The 27758-nt window shown below is 32.0% G+C and overlaps 1 protein-coding gene across 1 annotated transcript; it reads left to right on the top strand.

The window, feature by feature from the left end:
- The first annotated feature begins 7634 nt into the window (after positions 1-7634).
- On the top strand, positions 7635-25793 carry LOC148306955 (uncharacterized). The gene is made up of 5 exons (XM_088264118.1): positions 7635-7826; positions 15238-15479; positions 17796-18037; positions 18927-19140; positions 25291-25793. The coding sequence occupies exons 2-5, from the start codon at positions 15264-15266 to the stop codon at positions 25462-25464; spliced, it is 846 nt and encodes a 281-aa protein (XP_088120244.1). The 5' UTR covers positions 7635-7826; positions 15238-15263; the 3' UTR covers positions 25465-25793.
- The last annotated feature ends 1965 nt before the right edge of the window (positions 25794-27758 follow it).

Here is a 27758-nt window from a genome sequence, read left to right on the forward strand (position 1 = left end):
TATATATATATATATATATATATATATATATATATATATATATGTATATATTGACAGTGTTTTTGTTTACACATGGCATCAATAGTGCCAATAACTGGAAGGTGCCAATAATCGTCCGTTTACCCTAATTATCCAGACGCCATCGATGAATGAAATCGATTTGTTATGAAACAACACACGTCATCGAAGTCATCACCGCTTGTATAAGTCGGAAATCGAAACCACAAATGTCAGGACAATGATAATTGTTCGAAGGAGAATAATTAATAAAGGAAGCACTGGTGAATTCCGCTAACACGTAATGCAGACAGACAGGATTCTGAGAAAACAGTTACTGTCAAATTCGACATAAAGATCTTCGCTTCTTAGAATGACTAAAGCAGCCCTGGCCAACCCAATTAGCATCCAGATGACTTCAAATTTTCCCAAGGGCCGCATACAGACATTAGAATGTTTTTATAACAACGAATTTCATACTGATTGATTTATTGTAAGTACATATTATAAACAATTTGAATGCGGAGGTAATCAGAAAGTAAAATCATGGTTATTATGAAGAAAGAAAACGTTACTACAGGAGTAGAAAACATACAATGAACCAGCAAAAATGTATTGTATTATTTTTTGACATCTCATCAAAGATGAAGAAGAATATGGAAGTCTGGGCATTTACGGGGCTGACGACCGTCATAGGCTGGTTTAAGTGATCACTTTACACACGTGTAACATTCACCAATTCTACCCATTATTGACAACCACACTTCTCAAATTCTTGGAAGTTCTATATATATGAACCAATTTACAAACCTTGTTCTTGAATCACTAGAACGTCACTAGAGACATCTATTGGTGAGATGTAAAGAAGCTTTTTTATTAAGCAGAAACTCTTATATTAGTATGGGAGATCCGAATCCTGGATTATAATCACACACATGAGAAACGCCAGAAAATACCATTTTCATTTTTATTATTAACCTTATAATTTGACCAGATATTGGAGTTGGAGATAATCCAGATTTTGTGAACAAGTGTTTGGACACACTCAAAATGTTGTAAATAAAAATGTATTGGTATAGTTTAATATTTTGAAAATTTTTAACAATCAAAATTATTATTTAGGGCACATAAATCGAACAACATTCACATTTTAATTTCAATAAAAACTAATTTATAAATGACCACTCAGTTTGAGATTTGAGTTTCTCTTCACTTACTTAATTTTTCTAAATCTATTTCAATAGATGAAATTGCACACTTTAACTGGTTTTCGAGATTTTTTGAGATTGCGTTAAATTGGCAATCCTGAAGAGCGTACGAACGGATATTGTTCACTGTTTTTATAACAACATGCATGACTTGGCTCATAGAATACATGAGGGCATAAATTTTGTTGATGCGTCAAACCGTGTCACAAATATATCACTGGTTTAAAAATATATTCTTCATACATGGCCGCGGGCCGCACGTAGAGATGTCGCGGGCCGCATGCGGCCCGCGGGCCGCGGGTTCACCACCCGTAGACTAAAGGATAAACACATTTCTATAAACCGCCGACTTCGAAATAATTATAATTGGCTTATTTATACAGCGCATTTTCATAAAATGCGATAAATAGGGCGCTTTTTTAAGAAAAAGAGAAATATTTGTGTTTGTAATATTTACACAAACAATTCAATTTCATACTATTATTGTGAGCCTTAGCGGCTCATCATTAGAAATACAAAGTATCAAATTGTGGTAGAGTGGGTTCGAAACGAGAAACTCTGACTTAAGAGTCCGCGACACTAACCACGGGACCACAACCCGACACATTTGCATTTTTATGATTTATATTATTTCAATTCCAACCCTTATCCGCACTCAATGCTGCATAGGGCACTGCATCGTATAGAAGCAGTGTTATATGTTAATATATTATACAAATTGCCAACTTCTAAATAATTAAAAATGGCCTATTAATTTGGCGCCATTAACACAAAATATCCTTCTAAATTAAGTCTCTCTTTCAAGAGGTGTACCATTTTAATGATTTACCATACTTGGTTTATTTTACCATCATGCATACATTCAAGGCACAGTTTGGCTGTCCAAACTCAAAACACAGTATGTGACATTTTTTAGCAGTACGTTTTTTTTTTTGCATTTTTGTACTAAGTAGAATCTACTTATGTTTTGAATATTGAAAGCATTAACTTAGTGGATCATATTGATATATTATTTCGAGAAATAAAAATACTTTGAGTTCTGATCCACTCACATGTGAGTGGATCAGAACACAAAGTATTTTTATTTCTCGAAATAATATAGAATCTACTTAGTCTAAAAATGCAAAAAAAACGTACCACAAAAAAATATCCCTTACTGTGTTTTGAGTTTGGACAGCCGAGTATTCGCGACGTATTTTTTTAAACCCAGGTGACATTTGATGTAATTGATTATTTTCATATAACACCGTTTTTGCATTGAATAAAAGAAGAAGTTATTCTTCCAAATAAATATATGAATTTAAAAATAAAAGAGTTATTGAAAGGTAAGGAGTTAAAATATATTATAAAAATTAAAAATTAAATCAAATTCGTTTTAAGAAAAAAACAATTACGTAAAATTTTTCCTGGGTTATCATATATTGGGCCTTACTTATGGTTCCTCAAAATTGATGTTATTCCTTGATTATTCTAGATATTCCTTGATATATCGCTCACTCCTTTCAATAACGCCATAAATCAAAAATCATCTATTTTCGGTTGTGTATGTTTTCGGAATGCCTAGAAAATGTACTATATCCCAGCAAAAGAGGCATATTTTTAACTTAATATTTACCCGCTACAGGACAGAAAGTGTTGTTTTTGCATTTTTCAGAAAATTTTTCAATTTCATTCAAACCCTTATCCGCACCCAATGGTGCATAGGGCACTGCGTCATATAAACGCAGTGTAATCTTGATCGTTTACACATGAAGGAAAGGTGATCAGCCCTCCGCTTCAGGTACCAGTCCAGGGTAATATTGAATAAATATTACAGTGAAAAAATCACTTTTATTTATTTTACCCCCCTTGGGAATCGAACCCGGGACCCCCAGAACGGTAGCCGAGCGTGCTGACCATTACACTGCGGAGGTGGACAAAGAAGAAAAAGCATTGTTTAATAATTTTTTTAAATTTACAATATTTTTCAAATGGAGAAAAAACTTTTTTAGGTACTACCTAAAAAGATCTCTTGCACAGTAAAAAGTTCAATAAGTGGCTGGCTTTATATTTATTTTTAATACACTTTATTATATTCTTAAACTTTAAAAACGATCTCCTGAAAAATCAAGTTTTTTTATATATCAGTACCTAAATAAAAAACATTTCATAAGCCGAAATTTCCTTATTTTTCTCTTATTTTTCTCAAAGCACTCACTAATAACAGTAATCTGAACGATTCCCTAAATTCAAAGAAAAGAATTTCTGAAAAGATTCATGTTAATAATATTAAATACAAATTATATTAAATAAAACTTTAATTCAATATAAAAATAGCTGTTTGTTGGGTGGTCGGATTTTAAAGCGTTAATTTTAAAATAAAATGATTTCAACCGTTTTTTTACAACTATAATTGTTTATAATTGATTGCCTAACTATACACGAAAAGATAAATTACAAATTAAATATCACATTACGTCACAAAAATACTAAAGAAATTACTTATCGCGAGCGAATAAAAGTTGACCTAATTAAGAATCACATAATTTGTATAAGTGTGTATAAAAAGGCAACGATTCCGATAGCTTATAATTCTGATATAAAAATGAGTCATTTAGAGCTGTACCTACTAACGGGGGTACTAAAATTTCTAAATACGAAGTAAATATGTAGGTTATATATATATATATATATATATATATATATATATATATATATATATATATATATATATATATATATATATATATATATATATATATATATATATATATATATATATATATATATATATATATATATATATATATATATATATATATATATATATATATATATATATATATATATATATATATATATATATATATATATATATATATATATATATATATATATATATATATATATATATATATATATATATATATATATATATATATATATATATATATATATATATATATATATATATATATATATATATATATATATATATATATATATATATATATATATATATATATATATATATATATATATATATATATATATATATATATATATATATATATATATATATATATATATATATATATATATATATATATATATATATATAAATATATATATATATATATATATATATATATATATATATATATTGTCCGCCTCCGTAATGTAATGGTCAGCACGCTCGGCTACCGTTCTGGAGGTCCCGGGTCCGATTCCTAAGGGGGGTAAAATAAATATAAGTGATTTATTCACTGTAATATTTATTCAATACTACCATGGACTGGTACCTGAAGCGGAAGCTTGATCACCTTTCCTTCATGTGTAAACGATCAAGATTACGCTGCGTTTATATGACACAGTGCCCTATGCATCATTGGGGTGCGGATAAGGGTTTTATTATTATTTATTATTATATATGTATATATATATATATATATATATATATATATATATATATATATATATATATATATATATATATATATATATATATATATATATATATATATATATATATATATATATATATATATATATATATATATATATATATATATATATATATATTTATATATATATATATATATATATATATATATATATATATATATATATATATATATATATATATATTCTCTTCTTACCCTTATACGCATTCGATGGTGCATTGGGCACTGCATCATATAAACGCAATGTTATCATGATCGTTAACACGTGAAGGAAAAGAGAGCCCTCCGCTTCAGGTACTAGTCCAGGGTAATATTGAATAAATATTAGAGTGAAAAATGTGAACCGGATAAGCCACATGTCTCTGCACCCGATTTTTTTTCAATGTGTATTGGATTTTTTTTTGCCACGTAAAATATATTTGGATTTTTGTTTTTAACACCTTCCCTTTCAATAACTCTTATTTTCAAAACTATATAATTATTTCGATGAATTTTTGAGGAAAATAAGTTGCGACTAAACGAATGCTGGGCTTTTTTATTATTATTTATTTCAAAACATACTACATACATAAGTCATATACATATACATATAATATTCCCGATGAGTAATTTCTATTTCTCATTTTGGGACATGGGATTAAGGTTAACAAGATTGGATACAAAAAATAAAGTAACAAAAATATTTTATTTCAAATAACCAAAACAAATACTAATAAATGGCAAAATTTAAAAACATCAAATAGGTATAATAAATAAGCATAAGAAAAATATTTAAAAGAAATAAATGAGAATAAAATAAGGTTAGAAGCATATTTAAAATAAACAAATGAGAAAATATAACAAAAATCAGTTATAGTCAGTTAGAGAGGTTCTACACCAGGATACAAAAATTCTCCTCCTAGAAGTCAGTAGGTAAGGAGGCTATTCCGGTTAAATATGCCGGCTGAGGTAGTTTAATGGTGTCATTTGATCATTTCGCATTTACTGTCTAGATAGGTACTCGGCTTTATCGTTATCCGTCTCCGTGGCATTGTGGTTAGCGTGTGAGGCTACCGCACTCGAAGACTCGACTTCGAACCACTATTATGGCGGCATTTAGTACCGCTGTTTTAATTTGACCTTTCAAAATCCATACAACATACATATATGTATAATATCGTGGGTATACTGGGAAAAAAACCTTAACTATAAAATCCCCGTTTTAAAAATCCCTATTATTTTTTGACTCTCATCAAAGATGATGAAGAATATGGAAGTCTGGGCATTTACGGGGCTGACGACCGTCATAGGCTGGTTTAAGTGATCACTTTACCAATTCTACTCATTATTGTCAACCACACCACTCAAATTCTTGGAAGTTCTATATATATGAACCAATTAAGAAAATTATTCGCCTCTTCCGCGTTTGTTTAATTTATTTAGAGGAGTTGTAATTTAAAATATTTTGAAAAACGACCCACTTAACTAAAAGTATCAATTTCCGTCATTATTTATAGTATTTTTTTTACCGTAAATGTGATTATAAACCGTATCATCGACTTTGGTCTTATATCGATTTCAGTTCCAAATTAATTAAACACGAAATGCTAAATTTAGCTTGCAACTCTGCATTGTTCAGACTGCATTGAGTTGCAGGATTATTTAGAACGTAGTTCTTTATAATTTTGCTTTCAAAAAACATATTTTACAAGTTGTACTGATTATTAAAATATCAAATAAGTATAAGCTGTTGTATTATAAAATTGCGTCCCATAAATATGAATTTTCTTCGTAGTAAATCAACTATTTACTACAATGTCTGTATTTCAAACAATTGTGCAATAACCATGAAACAATTTTCCCGGTATTTTGAAAATTAATATAAGTATTTACATTCTTAGTCATTCATTCTATATGAAGTTATTTTTTAATAAGATAATGGTTTATTTATAACGCCATCTTTGGATCATCACGACAAACTTGTTATAATCTGGTACGAAACTTTGTTTAGCAAAAAGTTGCGTTCAGTTACTCTGTTCGTTCATAAACTAATCGTTGTATTAGAGATACTTTGAACTTGCCTACTTTGTTACGTGTTATTTTCGGCATTTCTCAAATGGAAAATCGTTATCATGAATTAAGATTTATATTCATTTTAAATCACAATGTTATGTTTATTAAACTTTTTTCTATATACTGGTTTATAATTTGAATCAATATAAGTTACGAACCGCACACTTAAATATAACTGGCAACAAATAAATCAATCTTATTTTCATATATAATCTACGCAAAGAAAAAAAAACATGTGTCGTATAAATCGGACCGAAAATCGTTAAATGCGTAAATAGCAGACGTGTGTGTCATCTGTAAAACTAATCATGCAATTCCGTATAAAAACATATTTCAAGATGTTGACTAAAAAAACTAGCATATTTATGCGAACACGTTTACACTAGTAAATTTTACACTACACAATTAAACAAAATACTAAAAACTTGGTTTTGAACCATCTTTATACAAGTATTAATGTAAACTCGCAGGAGATTGACAGGCGACTGCCGTCTGTCATACGTTTTTCATGTAAACGGTGGATACTTATGTCGTAAAATAAAGAGAAAGTGTATTTAGTGTAGTGATAAGCACATTTCACTTTCATGCTAGACGTTGCAGATTCGACTCCCAAGGGATCAATTTTTTTTTGCACTGTTTCATTAACAATATATTGCTGCAAACTGGTAGCTGACACATAGGACTGATCACATTGCATTAATTTAATTTACAATCATTTTAACACGGTTTGAATAAAATTTTGTGCCTTTCGCACCGTTTTGAGCGGATAAGTGTAAGTAGTAAATTGTATAATCTTTTCAAATATTTTTGGTCAAAAGTGAATTTGATCGCTTTGATATAGTTTTCGAACACACCCCATAACTCTGTTTTGGGTGGTAAAACAGGGAACTGCAAAATGGAGCGGCGAAAAAACGAACTAAATTCAAATCAGATCACCTTACGTCAAGTTGTCAGATTCTTGTCGGAAAACTGTCGGGTTGCTTCGCTGTTTTTGTTTTTGTTTTGTTTTGTTTCGTTTTAAATACATACACTGCAATATATGTTATCAACCTTGTGTGTATATTTAAGCCAATTTCATTTTAAACTTTGGTGGCTGTGATATTTTTGTGACTATCCTTGGATTTAAGTGAGTATAACATTGTTACTTTATGCGGAAAACAAATGACCGCGCCACAAAATTCATCATTATTGCTAGCAAAAATATGAGTATATTATACTATTCGAGTGGAAGAATATTTTATTTTTGTTTATTCTTGTAAAATGGTGTATTGATTACCTGACATTTACGCAAAAAAGAACAATCGGATATATTTTCAAATTTGTCAAGTAACATGTCTTCACTTGCGCGTTGGTCTTCAAACAAATTATATAGAAAAAAAGGTGGCTTTTAGATATTTATATAATTATACCATCCAAAATTCAATGAAGTAATAACAAATATCAATTTAACTAGTAATCAATTTTAAATGTGATAAATTATTTCCTTGGATAATGATTTGTCTTTTTTTTTTTTAATTGTCACAAGTTTGTAATTTGATTGAGCAGTCAACATATGTGGGGTTCAGTGCCCGGTTTGGTCAATACATAAGAATATTATTTACTTACATATCACTCACTCCTTTCAACAACATCAAATATCAAAAATCGACAATTTTCAGTTGTGCATGTTTTCGGAATGCCTAGAAAATGTACTATATCCCAGCAAAAGTGGCATACTTATAACTTAATATTTACCCGCTACAGGGCAGAAAGTGATGTTTTTGCATTTTGAAGAAAAGGTATTGTTTGATTATTTTTTTAAATATAAGAAATATCTTTCAAATGGAGAAAAAACATTCAGGTTTTACATAAAAAATATCAATAAGTGGCTTGATATTTATTTTTAATTCATTTTATTATATTTTTAAACTTTAAAAACCATCTCTTGAAAAATCAAGTTTTTTGATATGTGACGTTTGTTTAATAATTTTTTAAAAATACTAAATATTTTTCAAATGGAGAAAAAACCATTCAGGTTTTATCTAAAAAGATCTGTTGCACAGTAAAAAGTTCAATACATGGCTTGATATTTATTTTTAATACATTGTATTATATTTTTAAACTTTAAAAACGTTTTCCTGAAAAATCAAATTTTTTGATTTATGAAGTTCTTGAATGGAGTGAGCGATATGTGGGGTTCAGTGCCTGGCTTGGTCAATATATAAGTGTATTATTTACTTACATATCGCTCACTCCTTTCAAGAACGTCATAAATCAAAAATCGTCAATTTTCAGTTGTGCATGTTTTCGGAATGCCCAGAAAATGTACTATATCCCAGCAAAAGAGGCATATTTTTAACTTAATATTTACCCGAAACAGGTCAGAAAACGTTGTTTTTGCATTTCGAATAAAAGGTATTGTTTAATTATTTTTTTTAAATATAGGTACTAAATATTTTTCAAATGGAGAAAAAAAATTCAGGTTTTACCTTAAAAGATCTGTTGCATAGTAAAAAGTTCAATAAGTGGCTTGATATTTATTTTTAATACATTGTATTATATTTTTAAACTTTAAAAACGTTCTCCTGAAAAATCAAGCTTGATTTATGAAGTTCTTGAAAGGATTGAGCGATATGTGGGGTTCAGTGCCCGGCTTGGTCAGTATATAAGTGAATTATTTACTTACATATGTCACCTTGGGTTGCCTCCTATAGCATCAGACTTATATCACTATTTACTATTAGATAACGCTGACTTTAAAACATAGTATTTGTTTTTGTAAATAGCTTCCATTGTTTAAAAAGGTTTAAATCATTTCAGAGGACTTAATTAAATGTGAAAGGAAATATCACAATTTTTCATGTATGCTTATTTTTATTCTAAACACTCTTTGAATGGGAAAGGTATGTCTACCTATTTGATCGATTGATGCCTATTGACGGGTAAAGTATTTTTACCTTCTGCGCCGGCCTAATTTCAAGTTAAAAAGACGGAAAGGAAGGAAGGAAGAATTATTCAATGTTTTTTTTATTTTTTTTTACTTTAATATACCGTAGAACTACTATTAGCCACTTGAACTTTGGTGTGTTACTTGAGCCCAGTACAAAAAAGAGATTTAAATCTGTATTTGGTCTACAATAATGAACGTATCGTGACAATAAGTGTCACATGTCTGGGAAACAATGAATCATGTCGATACGTTCATTATTGTAGACCAAATACAGATTTAAATCTCTTTTTTGTACTGGGCTCAAGTAACACATCAAAGTTCAAGTAGCCCTGTTCTACGGTATTTAGTTACAATTTTTAAATACAATTTGATACAATTTATAAACATTCATACATATGGCTATGGCTAACTTATAATTTTAGTATTGCTGTGCCTCTCCAAAAAAAAACTGAGCTCTTGTGCTTGTAGATGGGCTTACACTCAAGGTTTATTGTTTTATTTGATTATGGTAAAATAGTGGTCAGAGAGAGAATACATACCCGCAATACAATCGGCGGGTATGTATGAGGAGATGCATGAACGTGGAAGAGGCGAAGAATGTTTGCAAGGACAGAGTGGTGTGGCGTTCTATTCTCTCTGCCAACCCTGTGGGGAAGCGGCGTGATAGTAAGTTAGTTTTTTTATGGTATAATAGTATTTTTATTTTCTTATATATATTATTTTAAGATTTGTAATGGGCATTAATTTTTGTCTTAAGAATTGTGATATCTTCTAATTTTTTATTTCTTTGAAGTAGTAAATAGTAAAGATTTTAAATTTTGTGGAAAATATATGAATTTTATGTACCAATCTCTTTGTTAAGGTCTACTTTACGCACATAATTATCATATCCCGTCGCCAGCGGTCCTCAGGCGTAAAAAATACCCATCAGAAATGTGTTAAAAACTAACAGTGTGACTTGGTTATAACTTATTCTTCTCCAACCTTCTGTTCTTCACTGCTGGATATAGGCTTCTTCCGTATCCTTCCATTTCCTTCGGTCAGTTGCTGTTAGCAGCCAGTTTCTACCCCTCACAGCGGCTATGTCGTCGGACCATGTTTTTTGGGGTCTTCCGACGCCTCTTTTATTCTCCCAAGGTCTCCATCTCAAAAATTTTGGTGTCCATCTTGTGAGGTCTTGTCTTGCAATATGTCCTGCCCATTGCCACTTGAGTCTTGCCACACGATCCATGATATCATCTATTTTAATTCTATTCCTGATTTTTTCACTTACTACTATATCCTTCTTTTTTTTAAGGAATAACCCGCAAAGCCTATACTTTTAAAATAGTTGTCTGCAGGTAGGATAGTAAGCATAGGGAAGGTAAATGTGAAAAATACAACACCAACACCCAGAGCGATTAAAAATAAATCTTATTTATTGTAACTGCAGACAGTTGGTAGAATTCCATATTGAATTGTTGGGTAATATATCCAAAATTAAACAAGGTTTATTGGATTGAATTCTACATGTATTTATGTGTATGTTAATACGTGACGCGTTTCGTCTTATTAAGACATTATCAAACACTGACTAAAAATATTTACAAAATGTCAAAAATATTTAAAAAAAACATGTTTTCAATATTTTTAGTCAGTGTTTGATAATGTCCTAAGAAGACGAAACGCGTCACGTATTAACATATACATAAATAAATGTAGAATTCAATCCAATAAACATTGTTTAATTTTGGATATATTACCAAACAAAAATAAATGTTACTTGAATTTATTTTGTACTTGTCAGTAACCGAACCCGCAACGCCAGTTTCACAGTCGAGCGTCTACCCAACTACTCCACAACACCCGTCTTCATTTATTACTTTACCCCTTAGACTTTTGCTTATAACAGCCAAAATTTCTTGTATTTTTTTAAAATGTTGGTTTGAACCTTTTGCCCGTACTACATACGGGCAAAAAACATGGTCCTTTATGGATTTGCCCGTACCGGCAGAGAAATAGCTCAAACTGATTTTACCTTATTATTTTATGATGTATTAATATGGTTATATAAAAAGTGAGTTTTCACTCTCATATTTATTCTTTATAGATTTGGCATTTAATTTCTAGAACTCCATTTTAATTTATATATTTAATGTTAAAATCAAACACTGATTTTTTGAGTCTACTAAGTTGTATTTTATTATATGATTTATATTTGAAGCACTAACTTTGTGATTTTCCATTTTATAATTAAAATGTAACTTTGTTTTAAAATCACAGTAAATATTTTATTATAACTTAATTATAATGTCTACCGGTTAGCTTCGAAACCGGTAGATATTATAATTAAGTTATAATAACATATTTATAGTGATTTTAAAATAAAGTTACATTTTTATTATATATTATATTTTATTGTTAAAAAACACATAAAAAATATATTTTGTGATAATTGTTTCATCTAGGTATGGAATTTTCATACAAATGTGAAGATTAAATGGACTGAGGTCCATCAGCTCATTTTACGATAAAATACAGCTTAGTAGACTCAAAAACTCAGTGTTTGATTTTAACATTTAATATATAAACTCATATTTATTCAATATTACCCTGGACTGGTACTTGAAGCGGAGGGCTGATCACCTTTCCTCCTGTGTTGATGATTTAGATAATACTGCATTTATATGATGCACTGCCCTAATGCTGATAAGGGTTTGAATGAATTTTATGAGGTAGTTGAATGTGTTCTCGCAGGGTGCCTCTATGTAAATAGACTGTAGTGGGTGGACTCTTTGTGTATCCATCCGCATCCGATGGTGCATAGTGTACTGCATCATTTAAACGCAGTGTTATCTTAATCGTTGACACACGAAGGAAAGGTGATCAGTCCTCCGCTTCAGGTAGCAGTCCAGAGTAATATTAAATAAATATTTGAGTGAAAAAATCACTTATTTTTATTTGGAATCGAACCTGGAACCTCCAGTACGGTAGCTGAGCGTGCTGACTATGAAGGCGGACATGCAACTGTATTTAGATATAAATAGACAATAGAAAACACAAACAAAATCCTATTTATTGCCTTCGGACACTTGTCGTGGAGTGATATTGGTGTTTGATATTGATGTGCTTGCAAGTCAGAGTTGGAATAATCGGCGGGTACGTATGAGGAGATGTATGAATAAACTGACCATTTATTTTTGTCCCCAAAACGGGACATCTACCAATTTTAACCTTATAGTATGGGTATTCAAGAAAATACGTTTTTTTTCGTAGTTTTCATGTATTATTAAAAAGAAAGGAATTGATAAAGAAAATAAGAGGAATAAATTTTATCAATATGAAAAAAATATGTTGTTTTATTTTGCGACAGGCTATGTTAAAACGGGACGGTCCCGTTCAAAACGGGACGTATGGTTACTTTATGTATGAATGTAGCAAAGGCGAAGATAGTGTGCAATAACAAATTTTTGTGGCGTTCTATTATCTTTGTCTACCCCTGCGGATAAGCAGTGTAATAGTTAGTTAGTTACTTAGTTAGTTTCATTTTTAATAACAATAACAACTGTCACACATCCAAATGTGCACTATTGTTTTCCAAATCTCTACCTGCTGCTTCTACAGTCGCAAAATGACATTGGCGGTGTACAAATTTAAATGAATAACAAAACAATTATGATGATAATATTATGCTCTCTTTATATCCGTACCAGTCTTAACTCAGTTGGATTGTTTTGTAAAACGTTTCAACATTATTTATGTATTATTTACAGCACAGCTGCATAGCAACCAAAGCCTTGCTGTATGCTTCATTTACGCTCAACAGTTGGTTTTTGATCCCTTTTTTTAATATATGTAATTTAAGTAATAAATGAAACCCTGAAGAGGGCAACAGGTTGTTGCCGAAACTAGTTAGTTAATAAAAATGTGAGTGGATCAGAACACAAAGTATTTTTATTTCTCAAAATAATATACCATTTTTCATGTTTTGAATATTGAAAGCATTAACTTTCTGGATCATATTGATATATTAGAACAAAGTCTTTTTATTTCTCAAAATAATATACCCTTTTTTTTACTTTCAATTTGTTTTATTGTCATTGTCTGGTTCCTACCATGATGGATGGAAGTGAAGCTTGGGGTTGGCAAAAGAAGGTTTTATTTTTATTTTAAGGAATAATCCGCAAAGCGTCTATTTTAGATGCTTGTCTGCAGGTTAATGAGGGGTTAATGCTCTCAGGAGGTATTCTAAGGACATGTCCCAACCATGTCCACCTTCTCCTCTTCAGGACTTCCAGTATGAGGGGCTGTTGGGTTCTTCTCCTCACATCGTCATTCCTGACGCAGTCATACCACTTTTACCCAGTATTCCCCTCAGGCACCTATTTTCAAAACTTGCTAGTTTCTTACTTTGAGCTTTGGTGAGGTGCCACGACTCCGTGTATATATATCCGTACAAGAGCACTTTTAGGATGCAGGCGTTAAAGAGACGACACTTGGTTTTTGTCGAGTAAAGCAGTAAGAATAGGAAGGGAAAAGTGAAAAATACATCACAAGCACCCAGACCAATTGAAAAACAATTATATTTATGTTAATCAATAAATAAATTTAATTAAATTGAATGGTGATATAAGTAAGGAATGCAAGGCTGAGATGAAATGTCAATCATGGGTAAAATGGTGAATGTACATATCGCTCACTCCTTTCAACAACGTCATATATCAAAAAACTTGATTTTTCAGGAGATGGTTTCTTAAGTTTAAAAATATAGTAAAATCTATTAAAAATAAATATCAAGCTGCTTATTGAACTTTTTACTGTGCAACAGATATTTTTAGGTAAAACCTGAAGGTTTGTTCTCCATTTGAAAAATATTTAGTATATTTAAAAAAAATAATTAAACAAAACCTTTTCTTCAAAATGCAAAAACAACACTTTCTGCCCTATAGCGGGTAAATATTAAGTTAAAAATATGCCACTTTTGCTGGGATATAGTACATTTTGTGGGAATTCCGAAAACATGCACAACTGAAAAATGACGATTTTTTATTTATGACGTTGTTGAAAGGAGCGAGCGATATGTGTAAAGTCACAGAAGGGCCTACAACCTGAGGACGATAACAGTTTATCCCTAAAAAAAGATGATTAGTTATATTAGAATACTCGATACTGTTATTTTTCAAGTTCTTACATTAATTAAACATCTAATTAAAGGTAATTAAAATGGAACACTGTTTTAAAATCACTGTAAATATTTTATTAAAACCTTAATTATAATGTCTACTGGTTTTGAAGCTAACCGTTTCTTTATCAAGACTGATTAATATTATGTATTAAAAGGATTAATAGTGTTAATCAGTCTTGATAAAGTAGCAGTTAGCTTCGAAACCGGTTAAAAGTTATAATAAAATATTTCTAGTGATTTTAAAACAAAATTACATTTTAATTGTAAAATTTAAAATCACAAAGTTGGTGCTTCAAGTATAAATTATATTCTAAAACGGGTTGTCGATCCCTGATTATTTAACATCTGTGTATGTACATATTAGAAACTGGCGTAGACTGGAGATAAAGCCTGTAATTAGTTCTAATTCCATCACAGTCATTGTGTTTTTATCTTTGTTTGCAGTCAGTCTCTTTCCAAACTCCGACAAGATGGGTGACGGTGGAGCCGACAGCCTCGTTGACATCCCGATGGAGAGGTGGCTGGACATCAGCGAGAAATACAGGGCTGAGTTTCCGAGGGGATTGACGGGATTCGTCAGTTTGAAATCCCAGTTCTTCAACAAGATCAAAATACCTGACTTTCCCGTATCTGTGTGTTGCCCTTTCGGGAATATTGATGATGGCGTCATCTGTATATGGGACCTCGTGAGTACTAACTAACTAACTAACTAATCATCACACTGCTTCTCCGCATAGGTAGGCAGAGAGAATAGAACCCCACACCACTCTGTCTGTGCAAACATTCTTTGCCTCTTCCACGTTTATTGCATCTCCTCATACATACCCGCCGATTATTTCGACTCCTAACCTGACCATTTTCAAGTATTTGGTATACCTGATCGTGCCAAGTTTTTCTCGGTCTTCCTTTGCTCCTATTTCCAACTACATTCGCCTCATAAATTTGTTTTACCGTTCTTCGCTCACCCCCTGAGGATCTATAAGAAGGAAGAAGAAATTATCTACGAAACAGAATATATGGTGACTTTTAACGGGATATTTCTAAAGTTCTGAGGAACACCTATGCTAAAAATCAAAACTATTAATTTTGTTAATTGAGTCGGCAGTCACTTGGTATTTATTTACTTGTAAAATTTTGTAATACTTATTTGTAAAACTTGAATTACTATTGATTTTGTTCTGAGTTTTGAACTAAAATATGCTAATTCACCTGGGCTAAGGTTTTTTTTTATTATTGTATATATGTACTAGAATTTGTGGTATATTCAATATATTGAACAAAAATGAGAAACACACACAGTAGTCAAATCATTCATATATTATTCACGGTAAATATAATATCACTTCGTCACGGTAAATATAATATCACGTTTCACATGTCCAAACCGTCTCAACACACCTTTCTTGATTTTATCGATAGTTCTCATCTCAGCTTTGCATTCCTTCCTTATTTCACTATTCGAACATCTATCATACATCATTTTGCCGCACATTCTTAATGCTTAAAAGCGTCTTTTACATACTGTTGGTAGAGATCGGGAGACGCTTATAAGTGTTCTATATCATCATCATCATATCAGCCCGTTGAGGTCCACTGCTGGACAGAGGCCTCCCCCTTCCGCCTCCACTCCTCCCGATCCTGCGCCGTCCCCATCCACTGTCTTCCAGCAAACTTCCTGATGAGTCCACCCATCTCATCGGTGGACGTCCTTTAGGCCTCTGGTTCCTCGGTCTCCACACCAGAATGCGTTTCGTCCATCTGTCGTCGGTCATTCTGGCTATGTGACCGGCCCATTTCCACTTCAGCCAAGAAATTCGCTCTACCGCATCACAGACCTGTGTCTGGCGTCGGATCCAATCGTTCCTTTTTTTGTCTCTTGATGTTATTCCAAGCATAATTCGCTCCATGCTCCTCTGTGCAACTTGCAACTTATGGGAGGATTGCTTGGTCAGAGTCATTGTTTCCGCGCCATAGGTGTTCTATTTACTTACTTTTAATAGAGCGCGAGATGCCAAAAAACATTGTATAAATTGGAATTGGGTTTGCGGTTACCTGTGATTCGTACACGACCCTAATTAGTGAAATAATTTGGGTCCGGGTTGATGAAAAAACCGTCCAAAAACAATCTGTTTTATTTATTTGTAATTTTATTTATTAACAACATTTTGAGTGTGCCCAAAAATGAGTACATAAAAATAATCCAGGATTCAGATCTTGCATATATCCAAATCAAAGGGTCTCTGCTAAGTAAAAGCTTTTTTAATACAACATAGATGGCTGATGCAAACTCATATGTACTGTGTCATGACATTGATGAATATATTTAGGAGTTCTTAAAATGTAAGTAGTGTATGGAATCTTGTGAGTACATATCGCTCACTCCTTTCAACAACGTCATTTATCAAAAAACTTGATTTTTCAGGAGATTGTTTTTAATGTTTAAGAATATAATAAAATGTATTAAAAATAAATATCAAGCCATTAATTGAACTTTTTACTGTGCAACAGATCTTTTAAGGTAAAACCTAAAGGTTTTTTCTCCATTTGAAAAATATTTAGTGTATTTAAAACAATAATTAAACAATACCTTTTCTTTAAAATGCAAAAACAACATTTTCTGCCCTGTAGCGGGTAAATATTAAGTTAAAAATTTGCCTCTTTTGCTGGGATAAAGTACATTTTCTGGGCATTCCGAAAACATGTACAACTGAAAAATGTCAATTTTTGATTTATTACGTTCTTGAAAAAAGTGAGCGATGTAAGTATTTCGGCTCAACACAGGCCATGCCTAAAGAGTCGTAATACATATAGTAAAAAAAAATGTATGTATCTATGAAATAAATAATTAAAAGAAGACAGAGTGGTGTGGCATTCTTTGTCGTTAAAATTAAGAAAAATGTGTTAATATATTATGGGCATGTTGATCTTCTTTCATACAAAATCGATAGATGCTGGATCTCAAGTTGAGACACCTATAGTATAAATGTGTTTTTCTTTTCCAGACTGATTACTCCACGGATATCGGATTATATTCGTTGATAGATGACCATTCCAAGATCGTGGAGGCTCTGCTGAAGACCAAACGCTTGGACTGGAAGAAGAAGCACGTGCTGTTTGCTTGCGTCATGCCGGAACTTGCCCACTGTGGCCGGGAAGTGTTCACTAAATTGAGCACCAAGTTTGGTGAAGACTTTACCGATATTGCGCATATAGCGAAGGAGAAGGCCCTGGCATTTGATACCACGTAAGCACAAACTTATTTCTATTTCTTCTTCTTCTTCTTCTTCATCTTGTTGTAGGTCTTGTGGCCTGTTTTTAAGAGGAATTAGCCTCTTGCAATGTCGATTCCCAGCTATCGACCCATCTCTTTGGTGGTCTGCCCGGGAGTCATCTAACATGGGGTCGGCCGTACGGTGCGATGTGGGGGAGTCTAGATGGTTCCATTCTCCTCACATGCACATACCATTGTCTCCTTCGTTGCCTTCCCCACCTAACGACATCTTCGATCTCGCATATTTCCCTGATCCTGGCATTTCTTATTCTATCTCGAAGACTCGCAAGCCAATATCAAATCCTATTGACATATTTTTTAAATTAAAATATATAGAGACAGAGACATCTCTATTAGGAAGATCAAGAAATATAAAATATTACCGTAGAACAGGGCTACTTGAACTTTGATGTGTTACTTGAGCCCAGTACAAAAAAAAAAAATTAATCTGTATTTGGTCTTCAATAATGAATGTATCGACATGATTCATTGTTTCCCTGACAAGTGACTCTTATTGTCACGATAAATCGATCGATACCACGATCTAAATATTTTTTTTATACTGGGCTCAAGTAACACATCAAAGTTCAAGTGGACCCGTTCTACGGTACAAAGTTTTCATAATATTCTTTATACAAAAAATATATTTTTTTAAGTTTTATTTTTGTTGAAAAAATCACGGCCTGCTGGGTACGGCCATATTAATACCTTCCGGCATTGAAAAGGTTAATTAGTAGCATGTGTATCTGTACCAAATAACACCCCAATCATCAGCTACGTCTGCCGTGTTCAAAAAAGCCTTGTCACCACAGCTTTATCGTCATGTCGGAGTGTATGTGTATAGAGAGTGATGTGTTTCCAGGGTGCCCGCCGGACTCCACCTGGCCACGTCCTCCCTGGACCAGGCGGATGACATGGACTCGGTGTGGCCGCACCGCTACCCCGGCTCGCTGGCCTACTTCCAGCGCATGCTGCAGTGGCGCCGCGGGGTGTCGCTGCTCGGGCCCGACTCCGACCTGCGAGGGTGGGTGCTCAACAGCGTCAGGGGGGACATGCACGCCGTGCAGGTCAAGGAGGTAATATGATCCTAACTCTCTAAGGGTGAAGACTGACCGGAGCATTTCGTCATAACATGTTGTAACTTCGCTCGCGGCGAGCATGTTATGTTATGACGCTACGGCATTGCTGACTGACCGCAATCAGTGCTTGTATGTGGCCTTGTGCTTAGTGTTGCCGTATCGCTCACTCCTTTCAAGAACGTCATAAATTTAAAAAAAATAGATTTTTCAGAAGAACGTTTTTAAAGTATAAAAATATAATACAATGTATTTAAAATATATATCAAGCCACTTATTGAACTTTTTATTGTGCAACAGATCTTTTTAGGTAAAACCTGAAGGTTTTTTCTCTATTTGAAGAATATTTAGTATATTTAAAAAAATAATTAAACGTACCTTTTCTTCAAAATGCAAAAACAATATTTTCTGCCCTGAGGCGGGTAAATATTAAATTAAAAATATGCCTCTTTTGCTGGGATATAGTAAATTTTCTGGGCATTCCGAAAACATGCACAACTGAAAATTAACAATTTTTGATTTATGACGTTCTTGAAAGGAGTGAGCGATATGTCACACCAAAAAATCTGAATTACAGTCTAGAAATTTGTATAGAATCAATAACCAAAAATCTGTATGAATCTTTGCATCTGTAGTTAAAATGTCGGACGACAAAGACATGATTCTTGGTTCTGTGATTTTAATAAATTACAGCTTACTCCAGATGAAGAAAAAAAAAGATTCCCCGCAGTTTAAAGAATTTCCCACAGATTGGCAACCCTGGTACTGACCTAAAATTACATCCCACTTCGGACGGAGCGTCCGAAACTATGGATGGAGCGCCCGTCTCGCTGTACTGACTGTCTGAATGCTCGCATCGTAACATGTTAGTCAGTCAGTCTTCACCCTTATCTCTCTTTTTCTTCTTTATGAGCCCTCTGACCTCCACTGGAAGTCCTGAAGAGGAGAAGGTGGACATGGTTAGGACATGTCCTTAGAATGCCACCTGAACGCATTAACCCCTCATGTCTCTTCTTCCAACCCCGAGGATTCCGGCGCCCCGGAAGGCCGCTGACGACCATTCACCGACTATACTCTATGACTATATACGACCATTCTACGACTATAAACTATGGACTGACCTGGGAGGATGGCGTGTGACTTTTATCAAATAAAGCTTAGCGTGCGTTGAAGAGGCACTAGGCAAAAATCTATATTCGCAGTATTTGTACATAATGCAAACTATGCCATGTTCTCTCCGATTCCGCGGCTTCACATGTAAGGCAATGCTTTTGATAATATAGATTTATTTTTTATATTGTTATCCACCTTGAAGTCTGTACTTTCTCAGCATTTCTTCTCCATGTTATAATGGATAAATTTAAACGTTGTGTTTCACTCTCTCTCGCTGCTCGCTGATAGTGTGTGAAGGAGACGTGTGTTTACCAGTGCTTAATGTATTCATTATTGTATTTTTATATTAGAAACTGTTTATGTGTATTATGTTAAAGGCATTAGCCGTTCAATAAATAAATTAATTTAATTGCTGATGACTTTTTTGCAAAAATGGCACTTCGCTTGGTCAAAAATTCACTCGTTTGGTTCGTATTTTATTATTATTAAGTATGGTACCTATCTCATTTAGGGAGAAGCATTTTTTTAATCAAAATTTTATGTTTTCAACTATCCAGTACTGGAAAGTTACCAGATATCTGTTATATCTCTTAAATAAATACTAAAATCGGTCAATATTTAAGAAAAATTTTGTGTATTTTATATTAACTGTATTGTATCTTAACTGTATTGTATTTTTTTTATTTATATATATGTTTTTCTTAAGTTAGTTTATATTATAACTAATATAAACTATTATTTACTATTAATTTACATCATCTATATATATATATATATATATATATATATATATATATATATATATATATATATATATATATATATATATATATATATATATATATATATATATACCGTAAAGTGGGTATACATTGCACCAAAATACTGCATTTTTTCAAAAAATTGTCTATTCAGATCAGGTTTTTTACTTTTTCTGAGGTTTCAACTATTGCAATGTAATAACACACATACCTGTAACATGTCTGATACATTTTTAAATTTTTATCTATTTTGCCTGTATTTTTTTTTTATATTTATATTTTGGTGCAAAGTATCCCCGGGTAAAGTACAACTTTGCACCATGATATTTTCTCTACACTTTTCGTACTAGAATCCCAATTGATGCAAAGTAAAGGCTATCCTACAAGTTTCGTTGCACCTTATGAAGGGTTTTGGCTCACAGTTCGCTAAAAGCAGATTATAATATTGTATAATTATGGAAAAATAAGACACTTGATAGAAATTTAAAAAAAAAATATTAAAAAATCTAACAAAAATGATCTTTTTTCCAATACTGAAGGTTCAAAATTATATAAAATAAAAGGTGGATATTTAAACATATCGTACTACATAGGTAATAGGAATTAAAATTAAATTAGGTCTAAATATAGTCAAGTTCCGGGACGGTAAAGAAACCTCTTTTGGATTGCATTTTCGGTTCTTTTATGGAACCCACTACATCCTTCCAAGAATATTGAAGAAAGTCATCCTTCATCGGCCACATCCACGATTTGAGACTCTCCTGCATGGATTTAAAAGCTCTGTCTTTCTTTATTTCCAAAATCTGTCCCGGAAATTGTTCTCCTTCATAATGAAATACAACATATTCTCCCACCTTCTTTTTTACTGGTCCTAATGAAACGGAAGAACAAATACGATAACTGGTTTCAGTCATCGTTTTTGTTCTTCTCCCTCTTCCTCAAAGCTTCCGTGTGAACTATTATCAGTTTATGCTAAATATGCTGGAAGTTTCGATGCGGAAGATGGGATCATTGATGTAGTTGGTTCAGGTAGCATTTGTGTCTCGTCAACGTTCATTTCGACATTTGGATCGTGAGCAATGCTCTTACCTGGTTCTATCGGTATCGTTTTCCTGCGTTTTAAGACTGAATTCTTTGGGTTGAATCTGTTTTCTTCCAAAAACTGTTGAAAACTCTGGCGCACGTCATCGTCATACGCTTTTAATGGCAACCGATTAAGCAACTGACTAGTTTTAGCAACAGTCAAGGTTTTATGTCTTTGCAAAAATGATCTTATCCATTCAGAGCCTGGTACGTTGTTCTTTAATATTCGTATTCTTCTGCCAAATCTATCCAAATAGGCTATAAGAATGTAGCGAATGTTAAAAACACTCACTGGGAAACCGTACTCACTCATGTCTACTATGCAGTTTACGAAGGATTGCTCTTCGCCCTTGTCACATATCGGAGGTCCTTTGAGCTTATAGTTAATCGTCCTTCTGGGGATTTTCTTCAGCCTTTCTTTGAATGATTGTACCATTTCGAATGGCCTCCAAACACTGCTCCACTCTCTTCGGTGTAAAATCGCAGTATCGTCTGGCATAAGGCCGCTGTTTGTGTGTTCTTGAGATTTTTGAAAAAAATATACCATCAGGAATTAACTAAGTACACAAAACCTATAGATATTTAGCAAAAATGTCAAGTTGTATTAGCCGTTTTAAGACTTTTCATCAAATTAATTAACTATGGCCTTTTGTGGATACTTTGCACCTGGTGCAATGTTACCCCAAAAGTGGTCAATACAAGTCAGTTCTTAAAAAAATATTATTTTTACATAAACTTGACAACGTAACTAAAAAATACAGCATTTGAGAAAAGCAGGGCTTACCTACCTACGATTAAGAGACCACTCACTTGTTGTAATTTGTTTCAGTATACTGATTACATTGGATTTTTTCGGACACAATTTTCAGACAGAAAACTTTCTTTACATTCGGACAGGAAAAACGCATTGAAGCAATAGCGACCGACTGTTACTTCTATAAACCAAAAAGTAGATTGAAGTGCCATCTATCAGAAACAAAAGAAAGTAGAATGAAAAATGACATGTATCAGGGATGACCAGCTCCACAATTTCTTTACAGAAGGTGGTGCAAAGTATCACCCATGGTGCAAAGTAAACCCACTTTACGGTATATATATATATATATATATATATATATATATATATATATATATATATATATATATATATATATATATATATATATATATATATATATATATATATATATATATATATATATATATATATATATATATATATATATATATATATATATATATATATATATATATATATATATATATATATATATATATATATATATATATATATATATATATATATATATATATATATATATATATATATATATATATATATATATATATATATATATATATATATATATATATATATATATATATATATATATATATATATATATATATATATATATATATATATATATATATATATATATATATATATATATATATATATATATATATATATATATATATATATATATATATATATATATATATATATATATATATATATATATATATATATATATATATATATATATATATATATATATATATATATATATATATATATATATATATATATATATATATATATATATATATATATATATATATATATATATATATATATATATATATATATATATATATATATATATATATATATATATATATATATATATATATATATATATATATATATATATATATATATATATATATATATATATATATATATTTATATATTTACATCTCTTTACAGCAAACACAACATTTATTTTTAAATTCTTTCAGACTCTTTTCATTCTTCATACATTCAGGCATCTCATTATACATTTTCAAACCCTTATATATTAAACAATTTTGCGACTTGGTTTTTTTTCAACAATGGCAGTCTTATTTTATCATTATTTGTATGCAATTATCCATATTTGTATACAATTATCCTTATTATTTGTATACAATTCTTTTGTATACAATTATCAAATCCCGTCGCCAGCAGTCTGCACGCCTAAAAAACCCCTTCCAAAATGTGTTAGTGGAAAAAATCTCAGAGCTAAAATGGTTAAAGTGCCGACGCCGGTTATACGTTTGCGAAATTTTGCCAATGTCCTACAGCCAACTTCACTTGACATTCATAATACTATTGTATTTAACATATTCTTCTTCTTTGAGCCCTCTGACCTCCATTGCTGGATTTAGGCCTCTTCCCCTTCTTTCCATTTCCTCCGGTCGGTTGCTGCTTGCAGCCAGTTTCTACCCCCCACAGCAACTATGTCGTCGGACCATCTCTTTTGGGGTCTTCCGACACCTCTTATGTTTTCCCAAGGTCTCCATCGTAGAATTCTTGGGGTCCATCTTGTGGGGTCCTGTCTTGCAATATGCTACAAAATGAACGACCAAAATCTGATGCGAGCGTCGAATGTTAGGGATCTGGGCGTTAGGTTTGTGAGCACCCTGACATTTCATAATCACATAGAGGCAGTCAGTGGTAATGCATTGAAAATTCGTTCTGCATACTGCCAGGGTATTCGAAAATACCCGCGTGCTGAGATCTCTTTATAACTCCTTGGTGCGAAGTAGACTCGAGAGTGGCTCCATGATTTGGGGGCTACACGGGCTTAAGTACTCTCTTTTGGTAGAGAAAGTCCAAAAGAAGTTTCTGAAGTATCTCTACATGAGAGAGTACGGCTATTATCCTTGGCTCTACCCAGCCGAGTTTCTCGAGGGTATGCTTGGCTACAATAGTTTAGAGACTAGAAGGAATGTGTATTTGATTACGCATTTTTATCGATTGTTGCGCGGTATGATCGATAATCCTGAAATTATCCGAAGCATTGGTCTTAATGTTCCCTATAGTTACCTAATACAGCGTCGGCATCGATTGTTTCACATTCCTATACACAGGACCAACCTGCCGATGGTTATGCCTGTAGGAAGAGCTACCGCTATGTTGAACAATATCTCAATGGATATTATCTATTCCATATGTCTGAAAAAGTTTTCCGAAGCGGGATTCTTCTACACCTAGCAATAGTTCTTGCATATTTTCGATTTTTGTATGTATTTAATGTATACGCTTTAAATTTTTTAGTTTGTAATGTGTATGTTAATCGAAAATAAATAAATAAATTTAATGTTTTGACTCGTTAGACAACTGATTAGAAATATCTCTGTCCAGGAACACAAGAGGAAGGGATACGGCCAGATCCTGATCAGGAGCATCGGGAAGAGCATAGCGGAGAGTGACCGCGAAGTGTTTGGCTGCATTGTCACCAACAACACAGCTTCCAAGGAGATGTTCCGCAAAATGGGCTTTGACCTCCTCGCTACAACCTCCTGGATCTATTCCTAGATCGTTGATACTTGACTTCAGAATTGACTGGATCTATTATAACTTCATATCACATCGATATCGATATCACAACTTCAGAATTAAGAGATTACCATGTTAGAAAGCTTTTTTTTTTAAGGTTTCCATTATTGAGAAGTTTTATTGAGAGGGAATAAATCCTAAGTCTAGGACTTACAATCTATCATTGGCAGGTTTTATGCGCGTGTAAAGTTTGTCCGCCTCCGTAGTGTAATGGTCAGCACGCTCGGCTACCGTGCTGGAGGTCCCGGGTTCGATTCCCAGGTGGGTCAAATAAATAAAGTGATTTTTTCACTCTACTATTTATTCAATATTATGAAGAATAAACATTGCCCTGGACTGGTACCCGGAACGAAAGCTGATTGATCACCTTTTCTTCATGTGTCAATGATCAAGATAGCACTGTGTCAATACAATGTAGTGCCTTATGCACCATTAGGTGCGGATAAGGGTTAGAAGATGAAGAAAGTGATCACTTCACACACTCTGAAAGTCCCGCCACATTCCCTGGGTCCAGTATAGAAACTTTTGTCTCCCGTTTGGACAAAATAATTGTTGAACATAACAGAAAAACTCACTGTGCTTCTTGACAGACGCTGTCACATTTCATATATTGGCGTTTTCAATAAACTCAATTGTATTATTGTTTAATAGATTTTTAATATTTTTTTATTGGTTCAGTTTCAGGTTTTAGTATTGTGAAATTTTACTTAGCCGATATGTGTGCTTCCTTTTTTCCACTATCCAGACTGAGCCACAGAAACGCGTGGCTGGGTACAGCTGTATATAGTAGAAATTGTTTCAGGGTGAAAAATGTTAGCGTAGATAATTAATTGATTATTAATGTTATTTATATAAATTTATTTTATAAATTTTCTTATATAATATGTTTATATATATATATATATATATATATATATATATATATATATATATATATATATATATATATATATATATATAAATACATATGTATACATAATAATAAATAAATAAGACAAAAAAAAAATATTAAAAATGTTGTAATTAATTATTTATAACTGTTATTTAAATAAAACTCATTTAATTTATTTTCATATGCATTTTTATTTTATCAATACATCCATGAATATCTGATATGCTTATCAAACTCTGCAAACTCCAAACATAATTTGGGATTGTGACACCCACACACACACACATATATATATATAAATATATATATATATATATATATATATATATATATATATATATATATATATATATATATATATATAAGGATGAAAGCATCCCTCAGACGAATGTGTGGAAAAACGATGTTTGATAGATGTTCGAATGATGAAATAAGGAAAGAATGTAAGGCTGAGATAAGCATTATCGATAAAATTAAGAAAGGTCTGTTGAGATGGTTTGGACATGTGGAGCGTATGAGTGAAGAAAGAACGGTTAAACAAATTTATGAGGCGAATGTAGTTGGAAAAAGAAGCAGAGGACGACCGAGGAAAACTTGGCGCAATCAGGTATGTCAAATACTTGAAAGCGGCCGGGTCAGGAGTCGTAATAATCGTCAGGTATGTATGAGGAGATGCATGAATGTAGAAGAGGCAAAGAATGTTTGCAAAGACAGAGTGGTGTGGCGTTCCATTCTCTCTGCCTACCCCTGCGGAGAAGCGTGATGGTTAGTTAGTTAGTTTATATATATATATATATATATATATATATATATATATATATATATATATATATATATATATATATATATATATATATTTATTTATATATATATATATATATATATATATATATATATATATATATATATATATATATATATATATATATATATATATATATATATATATATATGTATGTGTATTTGTGTTTTTGTGTTTTTGTGTTTTCGTCACTTAGAGATGTCCTACGAAAGTGATCGACTAACTCATTAGTCAACAAAGACAAATTTCTTAATACTTGTATAAACGTTAATTACAGTTCATTGTTTTAAAAAAACTTAAGGTACATGAAATGAATGGTATTATTTATTGAAATGAATCAAATTGTAAGTAAGGTATTCATTAAATTAAATCATGACAATGACTGACAAACACGCAATGTCAACAATGAGTCTTTTGGAAAAATAAGGTGAGTCGTGTTATTAGTTAATTGTTTTTAAATTAAGGCACGATTCCAGATTTTTTTAATTAAACGATTTCTCGTTTTACTCTTGATAAGGATAATTTTCAAAAAAGATTGTCAACATGAAAATGTAGACTTGAGAAGGAAAAAACAAACGC

The sequence above is a fragment of the Brachycentrus maculatus genome, unplaced genomic scaffold (genome assembly GCF_059751285.1).
Source record: "Brachycentrus maculatus isolate JH-2025_06_01 unplaced genomic scaffold, ASM5975128v1 h1tg000216l, whole genome shotgun sequence".
In the NCBI taxonomy this organism is placed as follows: domain Eukaryota; kingdom Metazoa; phylum Arthropoda; class Insecta; order Trichoptera; family Brachycentridae; genus Brachycentrus; species Brachycentrus maculatus.

Coding starts and splice junctions, on each gene's coding strand:
- LOC148306955 (XM_088264118.1), top strand. CDS start 15,264: ATGGGTGACGGTGGAGCCGACAGCCTCGTTGACATCCCGATGGAGAGG. Junction 15,480..17,795: donor TCATCTGTATATGGGACCTC/GTGAGTACTAAC, acceptor TTTCTTTTCCAG/ACTGATTACTCCACGGATAT. Junction 19,141..25,290: donor ACGCCGTGCAGGTCAAGGAG/GTAATATGATCC, acceptor ATCTCTGTCCAG/GAACACAAGAGGAAGGGATA.